The sequence below is a fragment of the Sus scrofa genome, chromosome 6 (assembly GCF_000003025.6).
Source record: "Sus scrofa isolate TJ Tabasco breed Duroc chromosome 6, Sscrofa11.1, whole genome shotgun sequence".
NCBI lineage: Eukaryota > Metazoa > Chordata > Mammalia > Artiodactyla > Suidae > Sus > Sus scrofa.
The window spans coordinates 43,968,721-43,984,343 of record NC_010448.4 but is presented as its reverse complement, the minus strand read 5'-3'; the positions used below and the strand labels follow the sequence as shown (position 1 = coordinate 43,984,343).

General features: G+C 42.5%; 1 protein-coding gene across 5 annotated transcripts in view; it reads right to left on the bottom strand.

Moving 5' to 3' along the window:
* Positions 1–15,623, bottom strand: part of KIAA0355 (KIAA0355 ortholog) — a 96,960-nt gene that overhangs the window by 46,320 nt on the left and 35,017 nt on the right. For all 5 annotated transcript variants that reach the window (XM_021094321.1, XM_021094322.1, XM_021094325.1 and 2 more), the window contains one exon: positions 9,886–11,164. In XM_021094321.1, the coding sequence (XP_020949980.1) occupies positions 9,886–10,380 (495 nt within the window). In that variant the 5' untranslated portion in view covers positions 10,381–11,164. The remainder of the gene's footprint in view (positions 1–9,885; positions 11,165–15,623) is intronic.

Genomic DNA, 15,623 nt, shown 5'->3' with positions numbered 1-15,623 from the left:
GGGTTACAGAACGTGGAGGTGCTGAGAGGGTGGCACGCCTGGAGAGGGCATGGACGCTCACGGCACTTCCCACATACCTTGCCTCATCTGGCTGTTCCTGAGTCATATCCTTCTATAATTTAGTAAGTAAAATGTTTTTCTGAGTTCTGTGTGCTGCTCTAGCAAATTTATCGAACCTGTGGAGGGGGAGGGGGTAAGGAGAACCTCTCATCCGTAGCTAGTATATAGTCAGAAACATGGGTAACACTGGACTTGTAACTGGTGTTGAAAAAGGAGGGGGGCAGTCTTGTGGGACTAAGCCCTTAACAGTGAGATGGATGCTACCTCCAGGTGAAGAGTGTCGGGAGTGATCCAGAATTGCTTCATGTGGGAAACCCTGTGCCGACAACTTATAACCAGAGTGCCAGAAGTGAACCACAGTGTTCTGTGAGTAGACAGAAAACAGAAGAGTTTTCCTAAATATTCGCTTTCTGTTAGAAGACCACTTCACGTGCACAAATCATTCCACGAAAGGGAATCATTTGTTGGGTGTCCCTGACACATTACTCCTATCGTGTGGTCCTAATTTTCTCTTTTTTAGACTTGGACAATGTCCAAACACAACAACAGAGTGTAACAAAATCCCTGTGTACCTACCAAAAAACTTCAATAACCAACAACATTTTGTCATGTATTTTTCATCCTTCCCCCCAACTCCACTTTTTCTTGCTGGAATGTTTTGAAGCAAACCCCAATCAACTAGGACCCAGTACATGTTCAAAGTTCCCAAATTATCTTTTAAAATGTCTCTTTTTTTTGTTTGACTCTCAACTCCAAAACGCTCATTTTTTCTGTGTGTTTGTGTCTTCTTAGGGCCACACCCATGGCATATGGAAGTTCCCAAGCTAGGGGTCGAATCGGAGCTGTAGCTGCCAGCCTATGCCAGAGCCACAGCAACGCTAGATCCAAGCCTTGTCTATGACATACACCGAAGCTCAAGGCAAAGCCTGATCTTTAATCCACTGAGCGAGGCCAGGGATGGAATGCAAGTCCTCATGGATACTAGTCATGTTTGCTAACTACTGAGCCACGACAGGACTCCCAAAAAGCTCATCTTACTTGGTTCTTTTACCTTTCAGCTCTCTTTTAATTTATACCTCTTAACATTCTACCTAACTTTTCTTCATGCTGCTAGAGTTGTTGAACAAATTGGATCAACTGCTTATGCCACATTCTGGATTATTTCCTCATGGTGCTTTATAACTTGTCCTACCATACTCCATATTTCTTGTAGATTGGGAATTTGTTCTAGAGGCTTGATCAGGTTATTTTAGGGTCTCCTCCACCCCAACCCCCACCCCAGGGTATGGAGGGAGAGGGATAAGTGCAAGAATACATGATGCGAGTGCTGTGTAGTTCCTTTTTTTTTGTTTTTTGGTTTTTTTTTTAGGGCCGCACCAGCAGCATATGGAGATTCCCAGGCTAGGGGTCTAATGAGAGCTACAGGGGCCGGCCTATACCACTGCCACAGCAACATCGGATGCAAGCCGCATCTTCGACCTGTACCACAGCTCATGGTAACGCCAGCTCCTTTACCCACTAAGCCAGGCCAGGGATCGAACCCACAACCTCATGGCTCCTGGTTGGATTCATTTCCACTGAGTCATGATGGGAACTCCCAGTGCTGTGTAGTTCTTATCAGGAGACATGATCATATAGTTGTCTCATATTCACTGATGCTGAGGCTGACAAATGGATTTGGGTAGGAAGACCTGATTCCTTTTTTCTGAAGTTCCCCAACAGCCTTTCACCAAATGATTTTATCCTCCATTACTGATCCCCATGTGAGTCAGTCAGTTCATTATGGTCTGCAAAACAGTGATTTTTTTTTTTTATAATCATATCCTCCTTTGTACACAGAAGAATACTGAGATTCTTCCAAATAAAAGAACCCTTCCTCATTCAGTAGGGCTATTTGGTTGCCCTGAAAAAAACCTGTACTGGAGAAGTAGGAAATGTGCTTAATTTCTCATTTTTCTCCTTTTATTATTAAAAATTGACAATTTTCAGAATGAGTTGGGTGCACAGCATTGCCTAACAAATCAAAGAGTCCAGTCTCTCCAGAGTGGCTGATGCCCTCTGGCCCCAGTGGCTTCCACCTACACAGAACAGGCTAGGCAGACAGTAAATCTTGTTATTATTTTGTCTTTTGTCTTTTTAGGGCTGCATTCACGGCACATGGAGGTTCCCAGGCTAGGGGTTCAATTGGAGCTACAGTTGCCAGCCTAAACAACAGCCACAGCAACTCGGGATCTGAGCCGTATCTGTGACCTACACCACAGCTCATAGCAACACCATATCCTTAACCCACTGAGTGAGGCCAGGAATCGAACCTGCATCCTCATGGATGCTAGTCTGGTTCATTAACCACTGAGCCACAACAGGAACTCCAATAAATCTTATTTATTGTTCCCAATGAAGTTTTGCAGAATCCAACTGCCTAATTAATTGTAGCTTCCTCTAAAAGTAAAATATGAAGACAATTTAGATAAAAAGATTCACCTCGAAAACAGAAAAGCCAAAAAGAGTGACTAGAAATTGACAACAGCCTGAAAGTTGGATTTATACAAGTTTTTTTATGAAGTGAACTTCAGTTTCTGATTAATAGCAGCAGTTTGGATCATCATCTCGCACATATAGTTAGGAAATATTTACTCCATAATCCATTATGGAAGATTAACTAGCCAAAACAAGAAGGAAGTAAATAACATTGGATTTTACCTTTAGGCAAAGAAAAAAAAAGTATGTAAATTTAATTCCATTAGGGTTAATGAAAATCACATTTTGAAACTAGCTTCTTATATTTTCCATTACTGTTGCGCTGTAGTATTTTTTGGCTTATATCTATCCAAAATAAATGTTAATATGCTTGAATTTAAGCCCTTCGAAGGCAGTCAGTGCTGACAAATTATTTCAGATTCACAGGTACATAGTACATCAAAGATGTTTGTCAGTGCACCAAACTGAAAGCCAAGGTTCAGTTACATAAAGACTTAATTTAAAGTATGTCTGCCTATTTACAAAGCGGTGATAGAGTGGCCCTCTGTATGAACAAGTCCCACATCTGCATGTGCAACCAACTGCAGATCAGAAATATTTGAGGGAAAAATATTCCAGAAAGTTCCAAAAAGCAAAACTTGAAGTTGGCACACAGGCAACTATTTACATAGCATTTTCATTGTATTTACAACTATTTACATAGCATTTACATTGTATTTACAACTATTTACATAGCATTTATACTGTATTAGGTATTATAAGTAACCCAGAGATGATTTAAAGTATACTGGAGGATGTGCGTGGGTTATATGCAAAGACTATGATATTTTACATAAAGGACTTGAGAACCTTCAGATTTTGGTACCCCCAGTGGACATTAAGGGACGACTGTACTTGAAGTCACTAAAAATGCTGGAAGATATAAAACACAGTCCCTTGAAAAACATACAACTCCTGAGAACCCTGTATCAACACTGAGGCTCCAAGTTGAAACCAGAGCCCCAGCGCAGTCAAGGGCCAAATGGCATCACTTTGTCTTTCTGTCCTCCTTTCGCCTTCCCTCCAGAGGCTGACCTCTTTACCTTTCTGACCTCACCCCTAGTGTCTCCCTTTTGCTCAATGTTTCAGCCACAACAGGCCCTCACTGCTCTTCAAACATTCAAGTTTGCTCCTGCCTCAGGAACTCTGCACTTGCTGTTCCCTCTGCCTGGAATCCCCTTTCCTGGTTATCATTGGGGCTCACTCCTTCACCTTCGGTTCTTTACTCAAATATCACATTCTGAGTGATGCCTTTTCTCTCTTCTTTTATTTATTTATTTATTTATTTATTTATTTATTTTTATTTTTATTTTTTAATTTTTTAAATTTTTTATTTTGTCTTTTTGCTATTTCTTGGGCCGCTCCCGCGGCATATGGAGGTTCCCAGGCTAGGGGTCGAATTGGAGCTGTAGCCACTGGCCTATGCCAGAGCCACAGCAACACAGGATCCGAGCCGCATCTGCAACCTACACCACAGCTCACGGCAACGCCGGATCGCTAACCCACTGAGCAAGGGCAGGGACTGAACCCGCAACCTCATGGTTCCTAGTCGGATTCGTCAACCACTGCGCCACGACGGGAACTCCTCTTCTTTTTTTTTTTAAAGCCACACCTGAGGCATATGGAACTTCCCAGGCTAGGGGTCGAATTGGAGCTGTAGCTGCCAGCCTACACAGTCACAGCAACACTGGGGATCCGAGCCGCATCTTTGACCTACACCACAGCTCACAGCAACACCAGATCTTTAACCCACTTAGCAGGGCCAGGGATTGAACCTGAGTCCTCATGGATACCAGTCGGGTTTGTTACTGCTGAGCCACAGTGGGAACTCCTCAGTGATGTCCTTTCTAACTGCCTTCTCTAATAAGATCACAGACCTCAACTATCTATGTAAAGGGAGGAATTTCTTCTTGTTCACAGCTGTGCCCTCTGTATCTGGAACAGTCCCTGGTACAAAGTGTCCAATAAGTATTTGTGGAATGAATGCACGAACCACAAGTCAATTTGTTTCTTTTATTTATATTTGCACTGAAAAAGTAATTTTGTTTAAGACAAGTGATAGACGTTTGTAAAAAGTTGACATGTGCAACTTTCTAACAAAAAAACCAAGTTATGGGGTTGTCTATACTTCTTTAATGTGAAGTACATGTTTTATTTGCAAATGATCTTCAGTTGGGATAAGAGGTTCCTAGGACAAAGGAGACTGAGGTAGATAAAGTCCAAGAGAACTCACAGCTACTCAACTCATGCAGGCTGGCATTTTACAGGAACACTGGAATCAACCAGTCATAAAAACCACCCAGTGGAGATGCCTCAAAGAGAGAGCTAGAGACCTGTGCAGTCTCAAAAATGCTCTGGGATGTCAAAGCTTTGTACAAAGAACAAATTCAACATGGGAAACCATATTTTTCCCAAGTTCACCTTTTGGCTGGATGGATAGTTTGAGACTTAGACAAAGGAAGCCCCATGAAGCACTTGATTAAGATCATATTTCTTATTTTAGACAACATTTCAGTTCATATACAGTGTAAAGTGTACACTGTCTATAAGTCTAGAGGTGGAAAAATCCTACCTAAACTGTCGACTGGCTTGTTCAAAGGTTCCTAGCTGCTGCAAGTATATTCCAAGATGTCCCCACCTCCTCCTGCACTTGCTCCCTATGTACCCCCACTCCAAGTGCAAGGCAAACAGAGCAGCGACTGTTAGCAGAAGAGGTCCCACAGGGCTTCTATGCTGAAAAGGTCCTGGCAGTTTCTACATCAGGCAAGGTCATACTGCAGTCACCCTGTAACACCGCAAGAGGAGACAACAGAGAAGAGAGGGAGGTGTCTACCTCAAGAACCAGGAAAGAAATGAGCAGAGCAAATGTTTCAGGAGTGGCAACTTTTTCCACCTAAAAGGGTTCCAGTGAGAAGAACAGTCTGCTGTACATTTCTCTCAGGTATTGGTTTTGTATATAATTGTGCTCTGTACTTCAGAGAAGGGCTAATGGCACCTTTCAAGCCAGGTGGAAGCAATAATAATAAGAGTGATGATGACAATTAACTGGGTACAGTGGTTCACACACATGAATCGCTTCTGATCCTCAAAAGAACTCTGGGAGGCGGGTGGTAATTCCATTTTATAGATGGCAAACTGAAGCGTAGAGATGTCAGATGATTTGCTCAAGGCCATACAGACAGTAAGAAGCAGAGTCATTTTCTAAACCCACATGTTCTGACTCCGTGCCCCATAATAAACAGTGTCACAAGCACTAGTTAACTAATGAAGCACCACAGTCACAATTTATTTCTCTTAACAGTGAGATTACGAGGGTGAAACCTGGGTAAGGGGCAGAGTTACTGATGAGTACAGACTGGACAGGACTCATGTATACCCTGCTTGCCCAAGAGCACACAGTCAGCAATTGCCGCTCCTAGATAGAGGCACCAGCATCAACGAGCATATCCCCAACCTGGCAGTACGTAAGGGAGCATTAGAAGCATGTTTTGACCATCTTCAGGGCTAGGGCAGTGGAATGGGTGCTCTGTCATAGATTAAAAGTGTCCAAGCCTTTGAATACTGAATTCAGGGCTTTCCTTAGTCCTGGGCTAAGTGCCTGAGCAAAGGTCCTTGCCTAGCCAGTCAAGTTCAGCAATGTTAGGCCAAGAGATTTCTTTCCCCAGGAATTTATTTATTTATTTATTTATTTATTTATTTATTTATTTATTTAGGGTTGCACCTGTGGCATAAGGAAGTTCTCAGGCTAGGGGTCAAATCAGAGCTACAGCTGCCGGCCTGCCCCACAGCCACAGCAACATGGGATCCCCGACCCACTGAGCAAGGCCAGGGATCAAACTCGCATCCTCATGGATACTAGTCGGATTCGATTCCGCTACGCCACGATGAGAACTCCCTTCCCAAGAATGAATGTTAAAGAGCCTCTCTGGGCCTTGTTGATAAAACCTTTAAAAGACCAACAGGAAAAAGACCCCAAATGCCTAGCCATTCCATCTGAGTTGATGACTATCTTGGGAGAGCAACCCTTTTTGGACCATGGCAGTAGTACATAAATTCCAGAAACAATAAATACTGCTTTGTGGAAAGACCAACATGTTAAGTCTGCAGGCCTACATTTGGTGGTCACATCTTGGGATTTACTTATAAGTCAGCAGTTTGAAATGTAGAATATGTGCATAGATTCTAAAACCCATCAACAGTACTTAATTTCCAATCTAGCCTCTGAAAGTCTGTTTAGCCCATTATGAACAAAAATCTGGTTGTATTCCAGCTATCCTAATCACATTTCACAGGGAAAGAGAGTCAAGCCAAAATTCCAGACCACGACAATAAGAAGTATTTCTCCTTCTCAGCTCAAGTGGTCCGTGCTGGTCCCAGGAAAGCAGAAGGGACAAGGTAGGTCCCCAACTCCTCAGGGCTGGTTCAGCCTTCTCCAGCTGTCCTCAATTGGGGAGCAAGGGCACGTGACCTGTGTGGTGGGAGAGCAAATGCCCTTGGAGGCCTAGCTCTGCCTCCTCCAGCACCTGGTGGCATGGCCTGAAGAAAAGCTCAATAATGTTCAGGTAAAAAGGCTTTGGCCTCATTTTTCAAACGACTCTTGCCTGAAATTCTAAATAAAGTTAAAAGTCCTGTGTCATTATACGGTGAGAGCTGTAACAGTCCGGGTCTAATACTGGTCAACACTTTCTGAGAGGTCAGAGTCCCTAACCGCTCTCTTGCCACATCTCTGCAAAGCAGAAACCAGGCACACTGGGGGCTGAACAACATGGTTCTTTATGTAACAAACAAAAGCCAAAGTTGTACATCTACACATACACGAATACGCAGCTGTGCATGTACACACAGTAGCCTGGAACAGCACACACCAACCAGTTAACAGTGGTCTTTTCTGGGAAAAGGAATGAGATGGGAGAGTAGAGCAGTTGCTTAAAGTTTCATTGCATGAATTTCTTTTGAGAAGTACATTTAAAAAAAAATATGCTCTAAGTACGATTTACATGCGTAATTTTGTGTGTGTGTGTCTTTTTAGGGCTCCACCCATGGCATATGGAGGTTCCCAGGTCGAATTGGAGCTGTAGCTGATGGCCTACACCACAGCTATAGCAACTCCGGATCCAAGCTGTGTCTGCAATCTACACCACAACTTATGGCAACTCCGGATCCTTAACCCACTGAGCAAGGCCAGGGATTGAACCTGTGTCCCCGTGGATGCGAGTCAGATTCGTTTCCACTGAGCCATGACAGGAACTCCTACATGTGTAATTTAAAAAATACTTTAAATTGTGACAAGCCATTTTAAAAACACTTCAAAATCATAATTTCTCTGAATATATAATATGATCATAGAAATTAAAATATACTTGTATAAGTTTAAAACAGGAGTTCCCGTTGTGGCGCAGTGGTTAAGAATCCAACTAGGAACCATGAGGTTGTGGGTTCGGTCCCTGCCTTTGCTCAGTGGGTTAACGATCCGGCGTTGCCGTGAGCTGTGGTGTAGGTTGCAGACGCGGCTCGGATCCCGCATTGCTGTGGCTCTGGCATAGGCCAGTGGCTACAGCTCCAATTCGACCCCTAGCCTGGGAACCTCCATATGCCACGGGAGTGGCCCAAAGAAATAGCAAAAAGACAAAAAAAACCCCCACAAAAAAACAAAAAAAAAAAAAACAGAATGACACAAGGAAGATATTAAATATTAACACAGCAGATTCAGCAAACTATAGCCCACAGGCCAAATACAGACGAACAGACAGGTCTACAAGGCAAAACTGGTTCTCAAATTCTGAAAAGGTTATTAAAAAAAAAAACAAAGTAGAGTTCCCTTGTGGCTCAGTGGGTTAAGGATCTGGCACTGTCACCGCTAGGCTCTGTTCACTGCAGTGGCACAGGTTCGATCCCTGGTCTGGGAACTTCCACATGCTGCTGGTGCAGCCAAAAAAAAAAAACAAACAAACAAACAAAAAAACAAAGAATATGTGACAGAGGCACTTGTGGCCCATGAAGCTGAAAATTTACTTACTATTTGCCCTCTATAGAAAAAGTCTGATGAAGCCTGATTTACACCAAGACTACTGTGTCTTATCAAAAATAGTTTCAACTGCCTCTTGGAAATGCCTTCAAAAATCAGGGTTTTTGTTTTTGTTTTTATTTTTTTTTTTAAGGGCTATACCTGCAGTGTATGGAAATGCCCAGGCTAGGGGTAGAATCAGAGCTACAGCTGCCAGCCTGCGCCACCGCCACAGGATCTGAACCGTGTCTGTGACCTATAATATAGCTCATGGCAACACTGGATCCTAAACCAGCTGAGCAAGGCCAGGGATGGAACCTGTGTCCTCATGGATACCAGCTGGGTTAGTAACCCGCTGAGCCACAATGGGAACTCCCCAAATCACTTTTAAACACAATAAAAATGAATCATAATACTTAACAGTCTAACATTTTTTTTTCTCCCTAAACCCACAACAATATAAGTTTAGCTTATTCAGCCACCTCAATCATCAGATTTGGCTCAGAAGGTTGGTGATTTCCTAAAATCAAACATAACCCAGGATGGGAAAGGAATTTTCTCCCTTTTAGCATCCAGAAACCCAACCTCTGATGTGCTGCTAAAATGGACAAGGACACACAGAAAAATCAAACTCAGAAGAACTCTCTGAGCAGCTAAAAATAATTTAAATAATCTAGCAGTGATGCTAATTTAACAGATGACAGATTATTAAATGATTTCCTAAATGAAGGAAGGGAAAGTGTCTTTATTCTGAATTAAATTTGTATTCCAATCTCACACCTCTAATCAAGAGCCCTGAAAAAGGAAGAACATTTCATTTTGAGTATCAAAGACCCTAAGAAATGCATTAACTAAGAATCAAATGCAACCAAATGTGAACAGCTGTAAATCTGGAAATATAGTTTATCCTGTAAACATGTGTAGAACATTCTACATTAAATCAATGGTCCTATATAATGACAATTGACCAAAAAAAAAAAAAAATCACATTTAGACTTCTCAGCCCCTACTATGTACTTTAACAATAGGTTATTTAGAAATTAAGTTTCAACTTAAAAATTTAAAGAGCATAAACTATAGGCTGATTTGTTTGTTTAATCATCTTTTATCCTACTTTATTTGAAATTAAAGTAGTTCTGAACCTGGCATGCAATTTTTTTTTTTCCCCCTACAAGGACAGAGTATCAGTAGAAAGAGGGCGAAGACCATCATTTCAGTGATTTGGGAAAGAACTAAGACAACATTCTCACTTGCCTCTGGAGTACATTTTCCTACCCAAGTATGACACACGGAAGATACTCTACCTCAATGTCCTGGAGACTGAATTCCTTCTGATCTGTGAAGTTTGCAGCCCCGGCACTCAGCTCCATCAGCATCTTGGCGATCTCCGGCTTTATAGCCGAGGTCAGCCGACTGGCTGCTTCCATGACGTGCTCCTGCACATCTTTGAGTTGCATGGCTGCCTTGGAGTAGTGAGAGTTCCTGAACACAGTGCTGAAGAGATCTGTGAGGAAAGTACTGGCACGGCAGAAGACGTTGAGGGCGTCCAGGTACTTGGAGATGCCCTGCTGGATGTCAGCGATGGGGGTGGAGTGGGGCATGGCATGGTGGCAGCTGCCTGCAGCAGTCAGACTGCCCAGGGAGGTGGTGGTGGCAGCAGATGCCAGAGGAGCACTCAATGCTCGGCCCAGCTCGGGCATCGGGTACTGCTGGTGCTGCTGCACCTTCTGCTTGGACCCGCCAAGCAGGAAGCGCCGCTTGTAGTCCATTTTACTGTCCTGGGCACTGCAGCAATACATGCGGGAAGGGGAACTGTCCTGGCGACCGTGAGAGGGTCAGTGTTCTGATTCCTTTCTTTCTCCCCTAAAACTGTAGCTAGGTATAAAAATAGTGGAGTTCTGCAAATAGAAGTTTTAAAAAAGGCATTTCCATGAGGCAGGTGACCATGTGATCCAACGCAGATGAGAAAAGGACAACAGGTTTATATCATTAATATTTTCAGTTTAGGCAGGACCTCTGACAAAAAATAAAAGTGTGTCCAAAATGCTATATAAGAACTGTTAGCATTCCACTCTCTTAATAAAAAGATATGCTTGCTGAGAAAAATGTTTACCTTTGCAAGAATACTTTGATACTTGTATTTACAATGGCAGAAAAATAACTTAACTTTAAAAAATGTAATATAATGTATCTTCAATATACCAGAAAAGTTAGAACCCCCAAACCCACAAGCTGATCAACAGCAATTTAAAAAGCAGTACAGAATTACTTCACACTAAGTCCTTAGGAAGGAAGATCAAATCTCTGCAGAATTTTGACAGAGCCTGCCTGCCAAATCCATTTACCATTCTTCCCTATGTGAAAGATTTCCAAATTTCCTTTAGTATTTTCTGAAAACAAGTTTTGTTTTCTTTTAAAAATGGCATTTGTTACTATACGTCTTCTCCTTCTTTCCTTTTGTTTGCTGAGGTAGCGGTTTCCTTGTAACATTAATAAGAGGTGCTTCCAGGCTGGGTTGGCCCTCAACTGTAAAGTCTGAAGCAAGAATGCACAGATATATTTGTAAGGCTTCTAAGTCATTTCCTGTAAGGGGGAAAAATAAGACAGAGTTAGGAAAGTTACAGGACAGTGAGTAATTCTGGAACATTAACTCCTGAAACGCCATTATCCACAAAGGTGGGCTCCAACTAAATAAGCGATACAAAAACCTTATAAAAGCAGGTCCAACAGTGAGAGTGGAACTATGATATGATGACTGCTAGAAAACTCCTCAAGTTTTTGTATAAAAATAATGCAAAAGAAAAGTCTGATTCCACACTAACCACTCCAAAGCTAAGGCTGACATCAAGCGGGGCCTGGACTCATATTCGTGTTTCGCATTCCCTTGTTTCCTCCTCAAAGAATTCACAAGCCTCTAAGAGGACGGGAAGAGTACCCAGATCAGGGGAGGGCTGTTGACAAGCAGAGCACTCACAAAACCTTAAGGGGGACTGGAAAGCGGAGTCATGAGTCCAGACTGAGAGAAACCAGGAAGACTGTTATGAAGAAAATGTTACTCTGAGGTAGGCAGGTTTTGACAGGTGCAAAAGGGATGGCTGGAGCTCACCACGTGAAAGGACCACCACAGCAAAGGCCCTGAAGCAGGATAGTTTATGTTCTATTCAGGATACCCAGCTGGGCTGAAGGGCAGCATACAGAAAGACAGAGTAAGTGGCTGGTCAGATTGCTGATAGGATTCTTCTATGTCAAATTGCCCTCCAGATGTTCGAAGGGTAGCCTGGCAGGGTGTGCTGGTTCTTATACCCTGGGGTGGCTTCTATAGAACCCCTGGCTCTGGATAGCTGCAAACAGCAAGGTCTGGACATCTCTGGTTGTCATTCCTACAACAGTGGAGTACTGTGATTCTTCCCACATAGGTAACATCAGGTTTACATTTGCCTGAACTATCTGTGTTCCCAAACATAACAAGAGTTCAAGTATCTTTTATTGTGTGTTACATGCAGGCTATATTAAACTTCAATCTATACAATGTCAGGAGTTCCCGTCGTGGCGCAGTGGTTAACGAATCCAACTAGGAACCATGAGGTTGCGGGCTCGATTCCTGCCCTTGCTCAGTGGGTTAACGATCCGGTGTTGCCGTGAGCTGTGGTGTAGGTTGCAGACACGGCTCGGATCCTGCGTTGCTGTGGCTCTGGCATAGGCTGGTGGCTGCAGCTCTGATTGGACCCCTAGCCTGGGAACCTCCATATGCCGTGGGAGCGGCCCAAGAAATGCCAAAAAGACAAAAAAAAAAAAAAAAAAAAATCTATACAATGTCTGTATATAGTTTGGTCTATTTATTGGTAGGCTTACTTTTTTTTGGTCTTTATGCCTTTTCTAGGGCCATTCCCATGGCTTATGGAGGTTCCTAGGCTAGGGGTCTAGTCAGAACTGTTGCTGCCGGCTTACGCCAGAGCCACAGCAACACAGGATCTGAGCTGCATCTGTGACCTACACCACAGCCCATGGCAACATCAGATCCTTAACCCACTGAGCAAGGCCAGGGATCGAACCCGCAACCTCATGGTTCCTAGTCGGATTCATTAACCACTGAGCCACGACGGGAACTCCTAGGCTTTCTTTCTTTCCATTTTCCTTTTTTTCGGTAGATAAAAATAAATACAAGTCATACCTTGTCACTCTTCACAGTCAACTACCATGCCTCCTTTAAGGTTCTACAATTGCATAAGGAACCCAGGAGGGTAAGCAGGTTACAAGAACAAGAGATGAGAAGAGTGTGGATACAAACACATACTCTGATAAAACTGCAGCAACCCTAACCCAGCTAGTATATAAATCCAACTCACTGGCCACAATTTGTAACTCTGGGTTCAAGAGAATCTTGACTCAAAAAAAACTCTAATAAGCTTCTTAAGAAATAAGATATTGGAGTTCCCGTTGTGGCGCAGTGGTTAACGAATCCGACTAGGAACCATGAGGTTGCGGGTTCGATCCCTGGCCTTGCTCAGTGGGTTAAGGATCCGGCGTTGCCATGAGCTGTGGTATGGGTCACAGACGTGGCTCGGATCCTGTGTTGCTGTGGCTCTGACGTAGGCCGGCAGCTATAGCTCCGATTCGACCCCTAGCCTGGGAACCTCCATGTGCCACGGGAGTGGCCGAAGAATTGGCAAAAAGACAAAACAAACAAACAAACAAAAAAAACAACAATAAAAAAGAAATTAAGATATCAAACAGCTATGTGTAAGAAATCTACCAAATCTTCCTTTCTCAAAGTCATTACAATAAGGCAATCACATCTAAAATGTTTCATTATAACCAATGTGACTGTACAAATTCCAGTGTAGCAAAGACGGCCTCGACAGGAGGGCTGCAGGATGGAAGGCTGCTCACAGAGACGCTGTGTGTCTGTAAAGGAAAACCATCACCTGCAGGTGGCCGCAGTGAGGGTCTTGAGCAGCCCTGAGAGGCAACTTTCTTTGTTCTGTGTTGCACACTAGTATCTCTGGTTCTGAAAGGCCACCCCCATTCCTTTACCAGATGATTCTAGAAGGTGAAGCAAGACTCATACACTTACATATTAAAAAAAAAAAGTCATAAACGTTAAACTTGTAATGCCTAAAAATATGCTACTTTACCAAATTCGTCTACAAATTCAGTGCAGTCTCTATCGAAATTTGAACTACCTTTATTTATAGAAAGAGACAAGCTGATCCTAAAATGCAAGTGGAGATGAAAGGGACCCAAGATGACCAAAGAAATAAAGTAATAAGGACAGTAGAGTACTGACATACATATAGTTTTAAATATATATATAACTATAAAGCTCATAGAAGAAAATGTAAATCTTTGTGATCACCTTAGACATGAAATTTTAAAGCACAAAAAAACAAAAGAAAAAAGAGATAAACTGGACTTCATCAAAATTAAAAACATTTGTGCATCAAAGGTCACTATCAAGGTGGAGGGACAACCCACAGTCTGGGCAGAAATACTGAAAATTCATATAGCTATTAAGGGTCTAGTATCTAGAATATAAAATTACTCTTAAAAGTCAACAACAAAATGACAAATAACCTATTAAAAGACAGGCAAATGATACAAACATTTCTCAAAAGATATACAACTGGCCAACAAGCAAATGAAATGAGGCCCAACATGGATAGTCACTAGGGAAATACAAATAAATCACAGTAAGTTACCATTTCACACATGCTAGCATGACTACAGGAAAAACAAACACAAAACAAAACAGAAAACAAGTGTGGGTGAGAATGTGGAGAAACTGGAACCCTCACAAATTGCTGGTGAGAATGTGAAATGATGATGCTACTGTGAAAGGCAGTTTGGCAGTTCCTCAAAATGTTAAACAAAGAGGTGCCACAGACCAAGCAATTTCTTCTTAAGTCTCTTAACTTCAGTTTTCAGAAGACTGAAAACAAAAGTTTATATAAAAACGTGCACATGAATGTCCATAGTATCATTATTCATAATAGCCCCAAAGTGGAACAACTCAGGACAATCAACTGATGAATAAACAAAACGGCATACCATAAAAAGAATATTATTCACCTATCAAAAAGAATGAAGTGTGGGGTACCCACTGTGGCTCAGCGGGTTAAGAATCAGACATAGTGTCCGTGAGGATGCAGGTTCAATCTTTGGCCTTCCTCCAGTGGATTAAGGATCTGGCATTGCTGTGGCTGTAGCAAAGCAGGCAGCTGCAGCTCCTATTTGACCCTTAGCTCAGGAACTTCCACATGCCACAGATGCAGTCATAAAAAGAAAAAAAAAAGAATGTAGTGGAGTTCCCTGGTGGCCCACTGGTTAAGGATCTGGCGTCACTGCTGTGAGTGCAAGTTCAATCCCTGGCCCAGGAACCTCCACATGCCGTGGGCACAGCCAAAAAAGAATGAAGTATTGATAAATACTACAGCATGCCTGGACCTTGAAAACACTGTGGTATATGAGAAAGAAGCCAAAAACAGAGGTCATATACTGTGAGATTCCACTGATATGAAATATCCAGATAAGGCAAATCCATAAAGACAAAAAAAAGTAGATTAGTGGTTGCCAGGAATTGAAGAGAGGAAGGGAATGGGAAGTGACAATTAATAGAGTTTCTTTTTGAGATAATGAAGATGTTCTGGAATTAGACAATAATAATAATTGTATAATTTTGTTATATACTAAAACCCACTGAATTTCACATCTTATTTTATCTTTTTAAGGCTGCACCTACAGCATATGGAAGTCCCAGGGTAGGGGCCAGATCAGAGCTGCTGTTGCCAATCTATGCCACAGCCACGCCAGATACAAGCCATGTCTTTGACCTACACCGAAGCTCACATCAATGCCAGATCCTTACCCTACTGAGTAGGGCCAGGGATCGAACCTGCATCCTCATGGATGCTAGTCGGGTTTGTTACCACTGCGCCACAATGGCAACTCCGAATTTCACAATTTAAAATGGTGAATTTTATGGTATGAGAATAATATATCAATTTAAAAAGAGAAAAGTGGGGAGTTCCCGTCGTGGCTCAGT